The following is a 19,391-nucleotide window of genomic DNA, read 5'->3' on the forward strand; positions in this document are numbered from 1 at the left end:
TGCCTGATTAGGCAAGGTATGGAAAACAATGGGTGAGATCTGTGCTGATTTAGGGTTTCTGGTGTTGTAGGAGAATTTCCTGTTTGCAGATATGCTCCTAAGATATCACCCTTTCTTTTTGCCTTGCTTCTGACTCTGAAAGCACAGACCAGCTATTCCCTGTACAGTACCTGGCAGCCTTTGAAAATGCATTGATGTTTTCAAGGCGAGGCAAGACAGCTGTTGAGTGGGTGGGTGAGTGGGATGAAAGGGGACTGGAAGGAAAGGGTAGGCATGAAGAGTGTTCTCCTGTTTTTCTGCCCTGGTGTTTTCTTTCAGTTGGTGATGTTCATCAGGTGAGTCCTTTGTCATATGCCTCGGCTCGTAGTGTTTTCTGGGATGAGCAATGCAATCACAGATACTGTGTCTGTCCATATTGGTGTGACTTGTTGCTGACTCACTGCCTCCCCTCTGGCCCTTTGAAACCCCAAGGTGGAGTGGCTGAAGAACGAAGAGGTGATTGATCCTGTGGAAGACAGAAACTTTTACATCACCATTGATCATAACCTGATCATCAAGCAAGCCCGGCTTTCTGACACTGCCAACTACACCTGTGTTGCAAAAAACATCGTGGCCAAAAGGAAAAGCACCACAGCCACTGTGATAGTCTATGGTAGGTGATGCCTTGTACTGTTGCAGATGGATGGACACACAGAGCAGGAGGTGGGGCAGGAGGGTGGTGCACAATGCCCTTGTGCAGCTGTGGCTGCAGTCAGTGCCCAGGCTGGGCTGCCTGTGCTGCCTGGTGACTTGTAGCCGCACATGGGGACTGCAGTCAGGGGGCACTGCTGAAATCCCTCAGGAGTCTGGGGGCTGCAGTCAGGGGGCACTGCTGAAATCCCTCAGGAGTCTGGGGACTGCAGTCAGGGGGCACTGCTGAAATCCCTCAGGAGTCTGGGGACTGCAGTTGGGGAGAACTGCTGAAATCCCTCAGGAGTCTGGGGACTGCAGTTGGGGAGAACTGCTGAAATCCCTCAGGAGTCTGGGGACTTGTATTATTGGTGACAGGCAATGGTGTTAAAGGAGGAAGAGCCCCCTGCACAAACAGCCTCACTGGAGAGAAGGTGGCTGTTCCCCTTGCTGTAACACACACTGGCTGCAAACAGCAAGGAGCCACCAGGGCACATCCTCCAGCAGGAGTGTCCAAGACATGGCTGGTTAGCAACACAGTTCATGTTCTTAGTGACCCTTTTCTGAAATAAGAGTGAAACTGGTAGAGAGTTTGTGCTTCCAGTGACTGGTAAGAGTGTCAGAGCTAATCAGAATCTACCATCTTCTTATAGCTCTTTAAATAAGCTTAATTTTTGGTGCCTACTTCCAAAACATACCCTGACACCATTCTGGGACTGCAGTTCGTAGGCACACAGCCTAGTTTAAAACTAAACATCAGGGGAATATAAAGCATGGGATAGCATCCACAGTCCTGATGTGACTGAGGCAGGCCATGCTTTGGCTGGGAAATGATGGGATTCCCTCCCAGAGTCTCTTCCAGCCTGTGTTGTGCTGCAGCTCTGTCTCACCAGTCCAAGCCTTTGCCCCTGCAGAGTTACTTCCCCAAATGCATTCCAGGTGGGGGCATCCACCAGAACAAAACCTGCTCTGATTATGTGCCAGCTGACTGAACTGGTGTTTTTTACAATCAGCTTAATTATAGGATAGACAAGTAGGAAAAAATCCCTATGATTATCCCTAATATTCATTTCATATTCAGGGTAGCAGTTAGATTTAATTGTAAGCAGTTGCTTCTCTGAAGTTACAATGAGGGCTTTTTACTTCAGTTTTTATAGAAAACTGACTGAATTGAGTTGATTAGCAGTGCTTTTGGTATTGAGGGATGGACCATGCAAGAGTACCATGTTTTGTAACTGAGATGAATGCAGAAACATAAAGATGTAGGCATACTATAACCCTTCCTCACACATATAAAGAATGTTTTTCAAAAGTGTATTCAAGAGACATGTGTAGGGAGCAGGCGTTTTTATGGGTTTTGCTGCCAGAGCTGCTTAAGGGTTGTGCCATATCACAAACATTTGGGTTTAGGGAATCCGAGCAGTTAATATGTTATTACTCATACCTGACAATCACAATATTATGTAGAAGAGCACAACTCCTTCTTCATTCCTCCATCTATCCCAGAAACTGTGGTGGATGAAAGGGAGAGTCAGTATAAATAACTTCCAAGAGATAAATATCTTCCCAAATTCCAACAGAAAGAAAAGCATTTAGAGTTAGCTCATTCTGAACAGCTTAGGGAGGTGCTGGGACATTTATGTATGCGCCAGCTATGTCCACAGAGGGGTGAGTGAAGTCCTGACATCCTGAAGTCACGTTCTTGAAAGAAAGGAAAAGAAAATTCTTCATATCTAATCAAAGCATGGGGGGGTCTCTCAGCATGCATAGGTGATGGGTGCATCTGAGCATGAGTGGGAGCACAGGTTATCTCCCTCTGGAAAACAGTGCAGCTTTCAGAGCACGGGCTTCTGGCTGCTAGAGCTCTCTGATCCTGCAGGGATTTTGGTCATACACACTCTGCCAGGTGCTTAGGCTGGATCAGGTTGGTTTTCAGGATAAGGCAGGTCACCTGCCAACCCTAATAGTCATCAAATGATGTTTTTCATTCAGCATCAGCGTTTCTTCAACTTGTACAGTGATTTCTGGCATGCACTTGGTGTGCTGGAGACATGGGTTTGTGCCTGTTCAGTGCTGTTTCTCGTGCCATGTCTTGTGGCTGCTGTTCGAGGCTGCATGACACAGAGCCAGAAGCTCCCTGGGGCTGCCCAGGCCGGGCTGTTTGTGTGACCATGCTCTTTTTCTCCTGCTTTGCAGTGAATGGAGGCTGGTCCACCTGGACAGAGTGGTCTGTGTGTAACAGCCGCTGCGGGAGAGGCTTCCAGAAGCGCACAAGGACCTGCACCAACCCTGCCCCGCTCAACGGTGGCGCCTTCTGTGAGGGCCAGAGCGTCCAGAAAATAGCTTGCACCACTCTGTGTCCAGGTTCAGTATGAACAGCACACATAAATACTTTGTCATCAGTCATTTCAGAACACTTGCAACAGCTTCCTTTTCATTATTAATAAATCCAACATTTCAGAGAATTAATATTCAAATGTAGTGCATAACCAGATAAAATAGTGAGCACATCATATCAAGCAGCACAGGTTCCAGCCCTTCTTTTGCACACTGCTTGCACTGTGGTCTCAGCTCTTACAATTCAGGAGATTTGGGGAGCATTCAGAGCTTCAAAATGTAGGAGATAAAGGTTGAAACCTCTGGAAAATAATTGGGATTTGAATATAGAAAGCAACTGTGATGTAAATATATTTGCAATGTCTGTTCAGTCCAGCTGTCTCAGCAAGTAAAGCATCTGGGATGTGGATATTAAATTTGAGGCAGATGTTTACCTGACATATACAATCGTCAAATACAAAGGCATTTTTATTGGAAAGAGATGTGCATCCATACTTTTGGAAGTTATTTAAATGTAACTTCTGAAAAATACAAAATTGTTTCAGGACATGAAATGTAGTTGCTGACTTCTTGTGGTAAAATTCTGCCATCTGTCCTACTGTCCAGCACTCTCCTACTACTGACCCACTCTAATCGATGGCAGTAAGGCCATCTTCAGCTTGTGAAGTTTGGTAATCCAGCTCTCTCACTGGAACAATTTTATATATTATTCTTCAGCTGTTCATTTTAGTGCTTTTGAAAATAATTTGCAGGATTTTGAAAGGTGCTAAACACATTCCTGGTTCTGCTCATGTATAAATTGGTGCCTCTAGAGATTTCTTTTAATAGAGAATATTTAACAATAAATATCTTCCTATTAAAAAAGAATTTCTGGAAAAGTCTAACCTCTGTGTTAAAAATGCCACCCCCCTGCCACAAAATTAAATCACAGATTCCTGACTTGTTGCTTGTACACTTTGAGCACAGATAAACTGGTTAGAAGTTTATATAAAGGGGAGGAAAGACCAGACATGAGACCAGGGCAGAGAGAAAGGCGATGTGGGGGTGAATGTGCATTTACAGGCCAGAAGTAGAAGAGCAGGCTGATGATCCTTCTGCTTTGCCAGGAGGGGCTGGGAGTTGCAGACTGGCAGACTGGTGTGTGCTGGCACATGCATTGCTCTATCTTGGTTTCACTGTTGTGTCCCCCTAACCAATTGTGTCCTCTCCTTGTCCCAGTGGATGGCAAGTGGACATCCTGGAGCAAGTGGTCCACGTGTGGCACGGAGTGCACCCACTGGCGCCGCAGAGAGTGCACGGCCCCAGCTCCCAAGAATGGGGGCAAGGACTGTGAGGGGCTGGTGCTGCAGTCCAAGAACTGCACGGATGGGCTCTGCATGCAGGGTAAGTGCTCTCTCCAGGATCTGGGATGTATGTGGCAAACCATGAAATAACTGCAGATCAGCATCAATGACCTAAACTCACAGAACCATTTGTAGGAGAAATGAGTTAGGGACCAGTTCTCAACCAGCCTGGACGCCCCACTCCTCTTGCCTAGAATATGGAACAGTGAAGATTAGAAAGAGTCATACCAGAGCCTTCTACTGCCTGCCCTCCCCACAGCCCTCCTCTCTATATGGGCTCAGCATCTGTCCAGAGGAGCTTGGCAGTGGCTCTTACAGCACTGCAAATGGAAAAACAGAGCATTTAGAGCAAAGCCAGCATTTCCAAAAAGTGAACTTGGCCAAGCAGATCGGCTTCTGGCTTCTTACTGTCAGGAATGGTGAGTGCACGTGTTTCTATTTATAATAGTTACGCTCCTTTTTCAATTTTGGGTGACCTGTGGTAGAAAGAGGTACAGTGCATCAACGCAGTGCTGATGCAAACTTCCTATCTGATTGCCAGCATGCTACAGCCTCATGAAGATCAGCTTTAGCACTGAAGTCTATTCCACCTGTGCCTATTCAAGCAGAGGTCCTGCCTTTCTGACAAACAGAGAGAGAAGGAAAGAAAAGTAGGTTTTTAAGTGTAATTCGGACATACACTGATGAACAATTATTCAGCTCTACATTTTGTCCCTTCTCAAAAATACGGTGTTCTCTGCTCTGCTGGAGCATCAAAACTCCCTTTCACGTTTCATTAGTGAGCCAGAATCCTCACATACAGCTCTTTCCTATTCCTTCATCCCATCTCTCTGCAGTACTTCTCTGTCAAGCCCCAGCTCTCTGTTGTCCAAAGAGTTGTGGCTGTACCCATCCAGTACCTCTGTGTGCAGATCATAAAATGCTTTGAGTTCTATCATAAAAAAAAGGAGTAAAGAATTCTTATTCTCTGAGGCAGGTTACTTTTAACTGAAATATTCATCATGACAGAAAATGACACTACCAGCTACTAAGTTGGTCTGCTCTTTGAATAAGGGCTATATAGGATAGCTCCTATGTTGGTAGTGATCTCTGGGCTACCCTAGGGCACAACATGACCATTTACTTTGAGGTTTCCCAGATTTACAAATATCTCCCTCCATGTGGCTCACACAAGCATTTCCATCATGTTAAAAGCTGTTAGTCAATGTCAGTGGTCTATAAAGCTGTAATACCTCAAAACACTTGTTTTTATGGTGAAATTGGAAAGGTAACATTCAGAACTCCTCTCCTTTTCATTTCTAAGGATAAGGAAAAAAATCCAGCTACATGTTACTATACAACACCTTGGTGGCTTTTATTGTAGGGGAGCTAATGCACCCCTAGTTCCAGCAGTGTTAATAAGTCATTACGGCAAATTAGGAGGAAAAGATGCATTTCCCCACACAGAAGAGCTCTTCACTATGAGATTATATTTAGACAGGTGTATGTCATCTTTGTGTATGTGCATAAAGAGAGCCATTTAAGCAGAAATCTTGTGGAAAAGTAGATATAATAGTACAGCAGAATAAAAGCCCTGTAGGGATCTCATTTATCTGTTGATGGTATATTGCATTTTATTTGTGAAAGTGGATGCTGAGTATAAAGCAGAGGTCTTCAGCAGGAGAGAGGATGAAACTGTTGTGAATCCTATTCTGCTTCATATATATGTATATAAAAAAGGTAATGAAAAATATGCAGTCACATAATGACCTGCTTAGCTCCAGGGGCTGTGATAATCCTTCAGTGCTGGAATTTAATGGCAGTGTTTTAATGGTGTCTTTATACTCTCAGGGTTTCATATACCTGCAAAACTTCCAGTCCTGCTCCCTGATCCATCACTGCTGAGAAGATTGATTTGCTGTACTTTGTGGCAGTGTGCCTGCTGCTCTCTCTCTCTCTCTTTCCCTCTCTTTTTATTTATTTATCTTTCTCAGTTTATGCAAAATCAATCTGAACACTTACATTTTTGCTTGTGTAGATTTAGATTCTTGGAAAATCTGCCTGCTGAGCCAGGAAGATGCACAGCATTCCTTTAATTCTTCAAACAACATGCCTCTTTCCACATTATTTGAGGCTTTGGGGGTTTGGCCTGGAACTGACAATTCTCTTAGCCTGGGCACCTGTGGATTCACAAGAGAGTTTTCCAGTGGCTTCATGTCACTGTGTCTGGCATGGCACATGTGGCATGGAGGAAGCTTCAGCCACCTTTTCTCTGTGGCCACAGCCTGCTGGGAGATCTGTTGGCCAGCTGCTGACCTGCACCATAGTCAAATCCTATTTCTGGGTGCCCTGGTGCTGCCTCCTTGCTGCCAGTCTTTAGTGAGAGCCTGAAGGTTGACACCATGGGTGTAGTTGAGGTCAAAGAATTAGTAGGCAGACACTCTGCCAGGAGTCTCTAGCCTGTTGCAATGACAAAAACTCACTTGTAAATATATATCTCTATATAGCTGTGTGTTAAAGATATCCTGGAAAATGCTGGATTGAATGAGTCTCATTTACAAGCCCTTTCTCTTCCAGTCTATTATTCACTTCAGTAGCATCAGCTGGATAAATCAATAAGCTCTTTCATCAGACTGCCCCTGCTCCAGCAAAGAGCACAAGTCTGCACCACTATTGATTTCCGTGGGGATAAAAACAGTGGAGCTTTCTCCATCCCTTGTAATTACATATTTTACACCCAAAGCTGTAGTTTGTGCTTACCACTGACTGTGGCATTTCTCATGCAGCTCTGCTGTTGCATTTATTCAGACTAATCATCTTGCTGGTACACACATACTCTCCGGTATCCAGTAGTTTGTGTTTTTCTGTTAACATGAAGGGATGAACAGCCATTAAACTAGAGAGCCCACAGAGAGCCAGCAGGCTGAATTGAACAGGTAAAGCATATGTAGTGAAAATTTAGGGCAGTCATTGCTATTTTAAGTTTTCAAGTACACAATATTGTCTAGCAGTTCCCATTATAACAATTTCATAATTCCCATAATAGCATTAATAAGATCTTCTGGAACAAAATCTGCTGTAGGTGTAAGAAGAATTGGCTGGTTACCACCCACGCTAGTTGCATTATTGCCTCCATAGTTGCATTATTTCCCACTTGATGTATGAGTACTGTGGTAAATACTTCAGTGCAAGGAACAACACTTTTAGAGGCACGCACTGCATCTCACAGGGGATTGCTGTAGACTGAAGCACTGCAATTAGCCCTTCACTTGTATCACCTAATGACTTTGGTGGGTGTTTTGTGCAGAGAATGAGAAAGCAAAGCACTCTCCTGCTGCCTCAAACTTCAGTACAAGTAGTTCCCTTCACTAGGTTACAAACATTTTTAAAGCTATGTACCAGGAGAAGTGTTTTGCTGGACTCAGTCTGGAACGAGTGCGAGATCACTTGTGTGGTACAAAACTGCTGCTTTTGCTTTGCATTATGTGTAAAATTCTGCTGATAGTCAAGAAGAGGGGCACAAACTGTGAGGAGAGTTAGCTGTGCTTCATGGTTATGTTGAAGGCTTTTTACCTGAGTTGTGACATGCAGCTATCATGCTCACAGCAGGTCACATATATCCTTTCTGTTGAGGATCTGAAGTGACAGTGTTCAGATCTCCATTGTCCCTGTCCTGAATGAATAGGTACAGCAGGTCCATAGGCATGAGGTTGGTGCCTGCTGGTCTTTTAGGCTTTTCTGAAGTCATGCCTGGGACGTGCAGGGTTGGCACTAGCTCAGTCAGTGGGAGAAAACCAGTGCCACTTTTTCTGCTCACTTTTGGCTTTAGTCAACCACTGTGGCTTTTCATAAAAGCCTGGCTAAGTTGTGCTTTAATTTTTTTTTTTTCAAAACACAAAGCTAACTCTCTTACAGCAACAAGCAAGGTAATAGAGAAACACATGTTGTTGCTTGAGGACTATGGGTTATATAGTTACACAAATAGTACTGTTGCTCTGTGAGATAGAATTGCTTCCTTTATACAGTCTCACAATATGGAATAAAATCTATCATTGAATAGGAACAAAAGGAAATTTCCACCTGGGAATCACTGCCAAGGGTCATTAGATTCAGTATGGAATTTCCCTCTGTTTCTTGAGCATGAAAAGACTGAGATGTGCTACTGTAATTAAAAAAAAAAAGGAAGAAAAGATTCAAAATATCTTCACCTGTTGCTACAATACTCTGGACTAGGTCTCAGGTCACTCTGGTCTTCTCCCTGCATGCAGCTTAACTACTTGGAAATGCAAATAGCAGATGCCCCACTGGAGGAAAAGACACCATACCATGGTGAAGATGTTATTACCAGACTAGTAATGCCATTCCTTCTTAGAAAAAGCTGCCTTCTAGTCAAGAGTGAATTGATGTGACGTGGTGACAGCAAATCTGTATTTGCTGAGTGCTCTGAAATCCTCCTCTGAAAAGCAGTGTGAAGTTCACAAAGTTCCCTCTTGCAGTGATAGCGCCTAAGCAAATGAAAAAGATGCAGTTTATCCTGCTTGGGCATGAAATGGCAAAATGCTTCCCTTTTTCAGTCTTGTCTCTGTTTATACAGGTCCTGAGTGGAAAGCAAGGTACTACCCTGATACTAGCATGTCTTTCTTTCTAAAACATCCATATTCTGCACATGTCCTGCTTGGTAAATGCAACATGTCAGAAACTCTGATGGAATCAGAATTCGTTTCCCCTTTTGGCTTGATTTGAAAGCAGGCATTCAGGGAAGAATTACAGGGCAGAGCAGCTTGATGAGGACCACAGGTCCACCAGAGCAGATCAGTGTGCAAAGAGCAGGGAATATTTTCCAAGCTCCAGAAGGTAAGCAGAAGTCTCGAGAGAGAGACTGCAACAGAAGCCTGTGTGTGCAGAGGAATGAAATAAAACCTTTTATTAAGAGCATGTGGGTCAGGGGAGAACTTCCAATATATTCGGGCTGTCATCATAATGACACAGCCACCTGGTCTGTTTTGGCCTAGCAGGGGGAGTTCATTCATTTGAAGTAGGCATCTCATCTATTCCTAGAAGTTTTCCATAATATTGTTTTTTGATATGAGTAAAGGGATGTGTTATTCCGTTTTCTACCCGGGTACTATGTAATGGTGTGGCAGCCAAGGGAGTTTATGCACACATCTCAGAGTTATGACTCATCTCTATTTTATTGTAGTGACATGAAAAATCCCCAGCTGAGAAGCATCCGTGCTCTGATGGGCCCTGTGCAACTGAGAGCTCTTGCCTAGAAAACCAACTGCTTGAAGCAGATAAAAGTGTTGGGAGAAAGTAGAAATGCAGAGCCACAGGCAGGACCCAGGGCACTGAAATCCCTGTGTCTTAACCCCAATCAGTTCAGAAAGAGCCACCTCCACATTATTTTTAAAGAAAGCAAGTGCTGCAAGATCTCTAGGCTGTTTTCAAAAATCTGCACTAATTAAAAAAATATTATAGCTATGCAGAGAGGAGAAAAAAGACAACCTTGTCCATCTCTACTTTTCATTCTTCTTTATCCTCTTAGGTTTTCTTTTATTCTTCCCTGTTCCTCTACACATTAAAAGCTCAGAAAGTTTCTCAGATAGATGAAAGAAGAATTCAAATCTTATGAAGTCTAACTGATACATCAATTTAATTGTAGAAGAAAATCGCCCCATACAGAGACAATAATGTACATTTATATTAGGCTTGTCATATACAAAGGCAGATATATTTCATGATTTTTGCTTTTCTGTCAGGGTGTCAGGCAGGGCAAAGTTAAATGAGCACCTGAAGGCTCATCAAGGAGTAAATTAAACAATCAGAAGTAAAACTCAGTGCTCTCTGTTTCTAAATCTGGACTAACAAAATTATTGGCAGCATGCTTAGATGAAAACTCATGTTGGGGAAGGAGGTTTCTAGAATTTAGGAAACAAACATTGAGCTGATCAGCTGATTCTGGAGTCTCTGGACTTTCTGAGGTTATAGGCTGGGAAGTACAAGTTTCCTTGTTTGTGAGCATACAAATCTGCTAAAGATTTCTATACCTGTTCCATGTGGATAATGCATGCTTTCCATGACTCTTTTTCCCAGCATTCTTAACAGTTTTGATCCCCTCTCCTAGATCCTCTCCCAGTTGTCCCTTCCTTCATCTAGCTGTTTGCCATGTATCCTCTCTCCAGTGGTGTCCCTTGTCCTCATTTCAGCACTCTTGTCCCACTACAGCAAAGTGAACCCCGGGAAGTCTCTCTAGCATTCAGTCAGTCCAGGAGTGGAATTCACAAATACACATCAAGTGAATTGCAGTGCTAGGCATGTGTTTGCTTTTGCTGTCAAACATGCATAACAAACCCAGTGCTGAGGTCCTACTAAAGACTGACATAAGATTTAACTAAAAGGTCAAAGTCCTCAACTGCAGAAGACTGTGTAATGTCAAACTTGGATATTCTAATCCACATCAGATTTTAGCCACAAGTTATCCTTCTCTTCCATCTTCCTTTATTCCCATATAGACGTCATGCATGTTTAAATTCAGGCAAGACCTTTCTATCAATGTTAAAAAAAATGTCAGGATCTAATTTAAAATGAAAACATAATTGCAGACTTAATTATAGAAGATCATGAACTCCTGTTCAAGGAGAGAACAAGAGAGTGTCCCCATTGAACTCACCCACTCAGGAAAGATCTGAGATAATACCCAAGTAAATAATCAGTCACAAAACCTCAAGCTCCCTGTTTATTAGCCCACCCTCAATATGCCAATAATTAGTCCTTCAGAAGGAAAATAAATTGCTGTGCATTATCTCTGGGATGCCTGATATCATATCTGACCTTCAGCATCATTACTACAGACATGAAGGTCTTTATTTAGAATAGAAAATGTAGGGAGGGAAAATCTTTTTGTCTACGGGAAATCTTTCTGTCTGAAAGATTTTTGCTGTGCCAGGGACTCTGTTGTTGGTTTGCTTTTTGTGGTTTTTTTCTAATTTTCCTCATCAAGCTGCTCTGCCCTGTCATTCTTCCTGAATGCCTGCTTTCAAATCAATTAGAAAAATTTTTCTAATTTTTTTCTAATTTTTTCTAATTTTTAACCACCACAAGTAAGGTATAACATATCACATCGTCTTGGTTTTGTGATACATTTCCTGGGAAATAGCAAGGGAGAGAAACAATTAACAGCAAGTAGAGTCCAGATTTTATTGTTAATACTTTTCCAATCTCATTAGCAACATGTTAATTGAACATGAAGCTTGGACACTAAACAGGCAGAATATGGGGTTTACTCTGAGATTACTCTTGTACCATTAACTCTGCCCCTTGCAGAAAAGAAAATACTGGAAATGTGCAGCCTCTGGACAGTGGAACTTGCACAAAGCAATTTAAAACTCCTGAATGTCAAATTAAATCTCCTAAATTCTTTCTTGTAAGCTGGGAATATGTGACTGGCCATCATAGATGGAAACCTAGATGGGCTTAGATGGAGGCCAAAAGCATTGCAATGTATCTGGATTAATATTTTGAAAGCCCTTGAAAGCCTTTTCTGAAAGCTTTGAGCCTTTCCACACTGTACTGATCATGTAGAATTTCCTTTAAAAGTACTGAAGAAACTCAAGCAAACTGGTAATAGCTGTAGGAATGATGGTGAGTGGGGTAAGGCAGATGGAAACAGGACTGGTAATGCAAGGTCACAGCCACAGCACTGCAAACACTGCAGGGACATATAACTTTTTTTCTTCTTTGTCTCAAAACCCTCTCTGTATAATGGAATTCAGAATATAGAATTGATGTATGTCTCTTCCCATGAGTGCAAAGAAACCTGAAATTGGGCTGACATGGAATTAAGAATGGCATTTTACAGGAAAAGGGAGACTGGCTGAATTTCTAGAACTTGGAATTTGGAAACAGCAATATATACTTGGGGGGCATTGAGGATTTTTTTACTCGTTGAGATCCACTGAACTAGAAATTAACAACAAGAGAAAAAGTTACTAGGGTTCTTAAAGCAATTTTATTCAAACTTTCCAGTATAATTTCTGAGACTGAGACTCATTATAGAAAATTCCAGGAAAACTCAAAAGATTTTAAATTAAATTCTGAGCTACTGGAGCTGGCCCAGTGAGGAGGGTAATATGACTTAATGCTGAAAGAAGACCTCATCTTGGGAATTAAGAACAGAAGCAATTTGGTGCATATTTTTTGGGTCTGGTATGAAAAATAGTTACCAGCATACTGGCTTTGAGTTATCAGATACTGGAATTCATCTGATGTGTATGTATCACAATGAAAGAAAAAGGTTCACTGAGTTGTTTCAGTTGTTTCATGTCACGTTTTATACACCAGACATCTACTTCAAATCATCCAAGAACTACTTCCTTCAAATGTTAAGCATCTGCATGTAAGAATCAGTCTCTGTTTATCTGTTTCCTGAGAAAGGAAGGCAGCAGTTGAATGCATGGCATCTTGTTTTCTGAGAGGTGATTTGAGGGCACTGATTTTGGAGCCAAAAGGGGGAAAAGGGCTGCTACAATTTGTTATGCTCAACCTGTTGAATTCATTGCCACAAGATGTTCTTGAGGCACATCATGTGGCCAGGCTTTCAGAGAAACCATGGAATTACTTGAGCTCAGCTCTTTTTGAAACTGCTACAGAGTGAGTAAAGAGAGTTTATAGATTAGAAGCAAGTGATGCCAGATTAAAGTATAATGCATTGAAGAAACTAACAGTTATGGTGTGCTTTATGCAACCTTCACCTTATTAAATGAAAGTGCAGGTCTCCAGTTCTCGCTGATCTCAATGAAATCTCAAACTATGTATCATTAACTGTGACCTCAGCAGCTAATGCTATAAAACTATTTCTTTGTAGGGTAATTGTAAATATTTTCATAAATGTGACCCAAACTGTATAAGCCCTAGTAAATAAGTGGCTAGAAATATCATCTTCATCTACTTCACCTGTTTTACCTATATAGTTGTTAGAAAGAGAGAAAATAGGCAGGAAAAATACAAATAGAAAGCTGTGTATTTTTCTTTCTCTCTTATTTAAATATTTTACTTTCTGCAAGCAGCAAAGTAAAATATTTTCATAATCTGATCAGTTCACTCTAAAATTGATATTCATTAATACAAATTCAGCATTACTAGAAAGCTAGCAAAACCAATTATAAACCAAAAAGAGGAGCCAGTTACAAAGTTTTCTCTGCATGAAGCCATGACCTAGAGTTTTATAACACAGGGATGAAAATTCTCTTTAAAATATTCCAGTTCACAGATCAAGGCAGTATATTCCCATGGCTTTCTAGGCAAAATCAAACACAGGATTTCAGAATGCTCATGGTCATGATCCTGAGCTCCCAGGCACAGCACCATGTGTATATAAATGCCCATGAATATGCTGAGGAATTGATTCTTTCCCAGAGGAAGAAAAAGAGCTTAGAACAGTCATTTTGGTGACTCTTTGGTGACAGTCACATGCAGATATGCTGAGGGCTGCTCAGTGACACAGAGCAGCCTCTCTGTCTCCAGGGGCCTCCAGCACAAACGTGATTCCAGAAGGTCAGAACAAGGCATGTGGGACCAGAATGCTCAGGCTAGACTTCCAATGTTTGGGGATCATCTGCCTTCACAAACTGCACCAAACTAATTAAATGAGCTTCACAATCTATTCAGTTAAATGGTCACAATTTCCCAAATCAGTGCCAAGTGTGACTGATGCTTAAATTGAGTTAAAGCAAATTGATAAAAAGCCTGCTGTAGTCTTTTCTATATGTCAATGTTGGTTTGGTTAATTTTTCAAGTACAATCTGACATATGCCCTTCTTTGCTTTTCCCAGTGTGTTGCATCATTATAAAGGTGATTAAATTGCTTTTCTCATACTTTCTAGCACGTCCTCTTAAAGCACCTTTTTAATGGTACATCTGCATTTGTACAAAGGATTTGTGCCAGTGTAATTAATTTAGTTAAAAAAAAACCCAGCTTTGACACCTGATAGAAACACTTCCTTCAGCACAAAAAAATATATTTACAAACGTAAATTGAACTATAAAGTAGAATACAAGGAGAAACATTAACTTAACTAAAAGCTTTTTACTGAATGCCTTTACCATGCAATTACTGTGGTTCAGTTTCTGTGTGTTAACCTGAGCCTCCCACTGACTTTTCAGGTTTCACATAGGGTGAGGTACTTGTACAATGAGGGAAACAAATACCCATTTTGGTAAGCCTTTGAGAGCCTCAAACAGCAGGCACTGTGCAAGCATAAAGTATGATTATTGCTATTTTACTCATTCAACAGTAAGTTACACAACAAAATAGCAGAAGCACTCTTGAAAATATGTATTTCCCATACATATTTTCAGAAGAAGCTTAAATTATTTTTCTCAAAGTAGCTCAATGCAAAACTAGCGGTTGTAAGTATGAGTCAGCAGCCTTCCTAGAGTCAAACCCTCCAGCACCTTTCTAAATTCACACTCATTAAAAATGTTCATCACCCTGCTAGAAGTCCCTTAGGTATTTGCCAAGCAGTGCTGTTAATACAAGGAGGAAGAAAAAAAAACATGGAAAAGATCTCTCTTCACTGCAATTACTTTGAAGAGGGGAGGGAAGACATTCTTCATTATTTCAGTTACTCATCCCACCAGACTTGTGTCATTATCTGATGAAAATGTCCTTTTTTCATTGTTTGAAGGCATAGTCAGAGGGACCAGTGTGACAACCAGCTTCATATAGAAAACCCCAATCTCTTGTGCTGGGATTGTGGCACTAAGCCTGCCTCCTGCCCATCAGCAGTGCAGGGCTGCAGGACTTCTCCTTGCCCTTGCAGTGCCTACTCCCTTTTGGAGTGTTTTTTGGAGGTGTGCTTAAAGCTAATTTTGTCATAAAACATCCTGCCCAAATGGCAGAAGCAGCCTGTACTATCCTTGCCTCTTCCTCCTGTTTCAATAGATGTGTCTTTAAACGGGTGCACAAAACATTTCTGTGGAGGAAATTGGCATCACTGTTACATAGCTGCAGGGGTGCTGTCTGTTGTTAGCAGAAAGGGAATCTGGAACCTTATTTGTAAGCCACAAATATGTGTTGGTGACTAGCAGGGTCTGTGGAGAGGTTGCAATGAGGCAAATTTCTTTTAGAAGTTTTGAGGGTTGTGCTTGTTTACTTTGCTGTAAAAGCTTGAACCTGGATTTTCATTTTCCTGTGAGGAAAGACTGCTCTGAGTAACATGACAGCCAATCCAGGTAGTGCCATCCTTTGTGCCTGTTGAGTGGCAGATGCTGGATCCCTTCAGATGTGACAGGAGTGATGCACAGCTTTGGACACAAAACTGACCACCTCAGATGCAATGTGAGGAGAGAGGAATAGCCTCTTCAGCTCTGCACAGGTGAGCTCAAGTTCCATGGGTGATGCAGAGCCAGGGGATGTGGGCTGCTCCATTCCATCTCCCCTGAGAACCTGCTGGGGCACATGAAGTGCAAGGAGACATTCTCAGCCCTCCTTGATTTAAATACAAGGCAAAAAATCATTCAGAAACGCATCCAGCCTAAACTCCACTTTCTCCCTGGGCCTTTAAGTTCCTTCTTCCTGCCTCTTGGTCTCTCCAGAGATGTCTTGGCAAAGGAAATATTGGGCATAAGGCTATAGCTGAAATTTACCTTTACCAAATTATGAGCCTCAGCACTCGTCTGGGGAGTAATTGGGAGTAACAAGGGTACTGTAAATTCATGCCCAGGCTTGCTGAGCACTCACTCAAGCCCTCAGAAGTTACTCACCAGACTTTTCATGGCCAGTACCTCAAGTACACCAGTAGAAAGAGAAGGCAGTTATTAACAAAAGATTGAATATGCATGTTGAGAGTACACATAGGTGAACTTGCCTCAGAGCCAGGGAAATGAATGTAAGAACATAATATTTTTAAAAACACCAGTATGGCTGGAATCCTTGATGTGAAGTAAAGCTTTAAACAGAGATTACAGGCAGTATAGTTTGTGCCATGATGTCCCAGAAGAAAACATCATCATCAAAAATCAGCTGGTTTTGCTCTGGTATTTCAGGTAAGGTAGAATTTATGCAGTAGTTAATGCCTGGAAATTTTGGAAGGAGGTATGTCTATGCCCATGTTTGGGATACACTGTGTCTTCATTAAGAAAAAATACAGCAAGGCAGCAAGATGTGTGTCAGGCACAACAGATGCTCACAACAGAGCACCCAAGCTCAGTGGTTCTGGGAGCTGGGGTTACTACTCTGCCTGTAACGTGGTCCTGTGCACTAGGCACACACCAGGAGTGCATTTTCCAGTTTTGTCTCACCTGCAGGGAGTCCCCAGCTGTGTGAGCTCCTTGCAGTGAGATCAAAGGGGAGGGGGTGAAATTCCCTCCAGGAGGACTTAAGGGAAGGTGATGGAGGAGAGGTACCTTCTTTCCTACACTGACTCTAATCCCATCCCAGACAGTGACTCCCCTGCTTAGTTTGGATTTGTCATTTACCTTCCCAGCAGGATGGGACTTGGAGCACTTCATGCATTTCCCACATGGGAGATGCTTATTGGGTTCACATGTCTGAACTAAGTGGCTCCAGTGTGCTGTGCTGTGAGGAGTGCAGAAGGAAAAGACAAAGGAAGTGATATCTCTTCTTTATCCATCCTGAAATAAAGCTGTAAATTGTGTTATGATTTTGTCAATATATGGTGCTTGCAAAGATTTCAAATAAATAATGTTCTGACCCCAGGGGCCTTATTGATTTTGTAATGATTTCAAAGAGAAACCACTCAGTTTGCTGTTTGCTGACAAATTCTTTACTCCCTAAGGAATTCCTATTGAACATGTATTAAGGACAGGATAAAATAATTCCAAGGAAATACAGAGAGAGGGCTTTGTGCATAGACTGCTCCACGAATCGGTATTTAACCTCTGACCAGTGACAACAGGTCTCCTTTAGCTCTATTAGATCAACAGCAAGCTATTATAATTAAATATAAAAACTGTTTAGAGCCTCACCGAACATGTCCTGGGAATTAAAGCATATGGCAGGGATAAGGATAAAAAGACTTTCCATATGCTAATGACCCTAGATGTCTGAAATAAATTAGATCCATTACAGTTTATGCTCAATAAAAGAAAGACTTTAAGCACTCCAAAGTTAGTGACTCGAGACCGATTTTGGCTTGGAAATTCAATCTGCCTGCTTATTAATTCTTAGTAAGGCTCTGGAGGAGACAAGGGATGCAAAATCATAATTCTGTGCTGTATCAGAATTTTAAAGTGCCATCAGTTTCTTTTCCTTCTTTTCCTTTTTTTTTGATTAAACTATTTTTCATGCTTCATTTTTTTGTTCTCCTCATTTGATTTTGTTCCCATTTTTGTTTAATTTCTTTCTTTTTAAGGTTTCATTTATCCTATTTCAACTGAACAGAGAGCCCAGAATGAATATGGATTTTCTTGTAAGTTTAATGTTTGATTTTATGTTCCTGGATGCTAATTTGATGCTGTTCCTTGGGTTAGGCTTTACTGTTAGGCAAGCTCAGTGTGACTAGGCAAAAAAAGGGACCTATTCAGCAGGGTGACATTCTGCTTGCTTGACAGCAGGCACGGTGCTTTGCAGCAGACACAGGATTCTAAGGGCCTTTGTGCACAAGGGAAGTGGGAGAAGATGCTGCCTCAGACACAGAAGCTGGAGAGAATGAACCATCTTCTCATTAAAATTCCCTTAGCAACTGGACGGAGTGTAGTGGAAGGGTAACTTCTCTTTGAGCCGGAACTCAGGAGTTCTGCTTCCTGAACTGCTGGGTTAAAAATGGGATGTTTCAAGTTTGGTAAATTGAAGGTCTGGTAGCCTGAAGCTGTCAGAGATTGATCAGTCCCTTTCTGCATCTGCCAGCTCTCACCTCTGCAGCTGGAGGGCAGCTTGGCTTAAATGGCTAAAAGAGATAAAATAAAAGTGATTTCAGATGTTTCAAACCAACAAAAATGGGGTACTAAAAGAGTCTGATTTGTTTTTGCACTTCCTTTTTTCATTAGGCCATTTCTAAAAATGGGATTTTTCGCTATATAGAAATACATCAATTTTTGAACACATACTCAGACCTTTTGGAAAAAAATGTCTGGTAGATAATGATGCTAGAGATTAGCTTGGAATTGGTGCTGAAGATAGGGTACAAGCAGCTAGTAAAAATATCATAGCCATTTCCTCACAAGACAGCTCTAATAAATTTTGGTTCCTTTTGGTAAATTACCACATTATTTCTTGTGCTTACTTCAGCTTTTATCTTAATATGTATGTGTTAATGCCACTGTGAGAATTCAATGCTTGATTCTCTGCTTTACTAATTTACTAGCTTGTATTTTTGAACGCAAATGGATGGAAGGGAGTAATGACAGGTTAGATTTCAAAAAAAAAAACAAAACCAAAAACAAACCAACCAAAGATATATCCTGATATTCCACAGAAATTTGAATTTTTGGGTTCTTTTAGTTATTTTAGAGTAAAAATAAGACTTCTGAAGTTTTAAAACCCACATGATTTTGGTATCATATGAACTTCTAAATACCAATATTATGACATTATGTCACTAAGACGCAATCTAATTTCCTAGGGTGAATTTAATTCATAAGACTATAACATGTTTTGCTTAGTAGTTCACAGCCTGAGGATTAGATAGATGAACAAGTGGAGTTAGAACACAAGTTGGAGAGAAATCAAGGATTGTTTTCTATCAAAAGGGCATAGACCTGCTATATGGTGTTGGAAACGGATTTTAAATTAGCCTATAAAAAAGGCAGTAAATATCTGCAGGAAACGAGAATAATAAGAACATGTTTTCTTGAAAGTCCCTGTAAGGAGGACATTTCTTGAAGGTTCCTGGCCTCTCTCCCTGCAGCTGCTCCTGACTCAGATGATGTTGCTCTCTACGTGGGGATTGTCATCGCCGTGATCGTGTGCCTGGCCATTTCTGTGGTCGTGGCCCTGTTTGTGTACCGCAAGAACCACCGGGACTTCGAGTCAGATATCATTGACTCCTCAGCACTAAATGGGGGATTTCAGCCTGTCAACATCAAGGCTGCAAGGCAAGGTTA

General features: G+C 41.6%; 1 protein-coding gene across 2 annotated transcripts in view; it reads left to right on the forward strand.

Moving 5' to 3' along the window:
• UNC5C (unc-5 netrin receptor C) overlaps positions 1-19,391 on the forward strand; it is a 249,366-nt gene that overhangs the window by 197,257 nt on the left and 32,718 nt on the right. The window contains exons 5-9 of one of the 2 annotated variants that reach the window (XM_030947607.1): positions 472-652; positions 2,866-3,033; positions 4,225-4,389; positions 17,702-17,758; positions 19,196-19,387. In XM_030947607.1, coding sequence (XP_030803467.1) covers positions 472-652; positions 2,866-3,033; positions 4,225-4,389; positions 17,702-17,758; positions 19,196-19,387 — 763 coding nt within the window. The remainder of the gene's footprint in view (positions 1-471; positions 653-2,865; positions 3,034-4,224; positions 4,390-17,701; positions 17,759-19,195; positions 19,388-19,391) is intronic. The other variant, XM_030947608.1, reaches the window with a different exon arrangement.

The sequence above is a fragment of the Camarhynchus parvulus genome, chromosome 4 (assembly GCF_901933205.1).
Source record: "Camarhynchus parvulus chromosome 4, STF_HiC, whole genome shotgun sequence".
Lineage (NCBI taxonomy): Eukaryota > Metazoa > Chordata > Aves > Passeriformes > Thraupidae > Camarhynchus > Camarhynchus parvulus.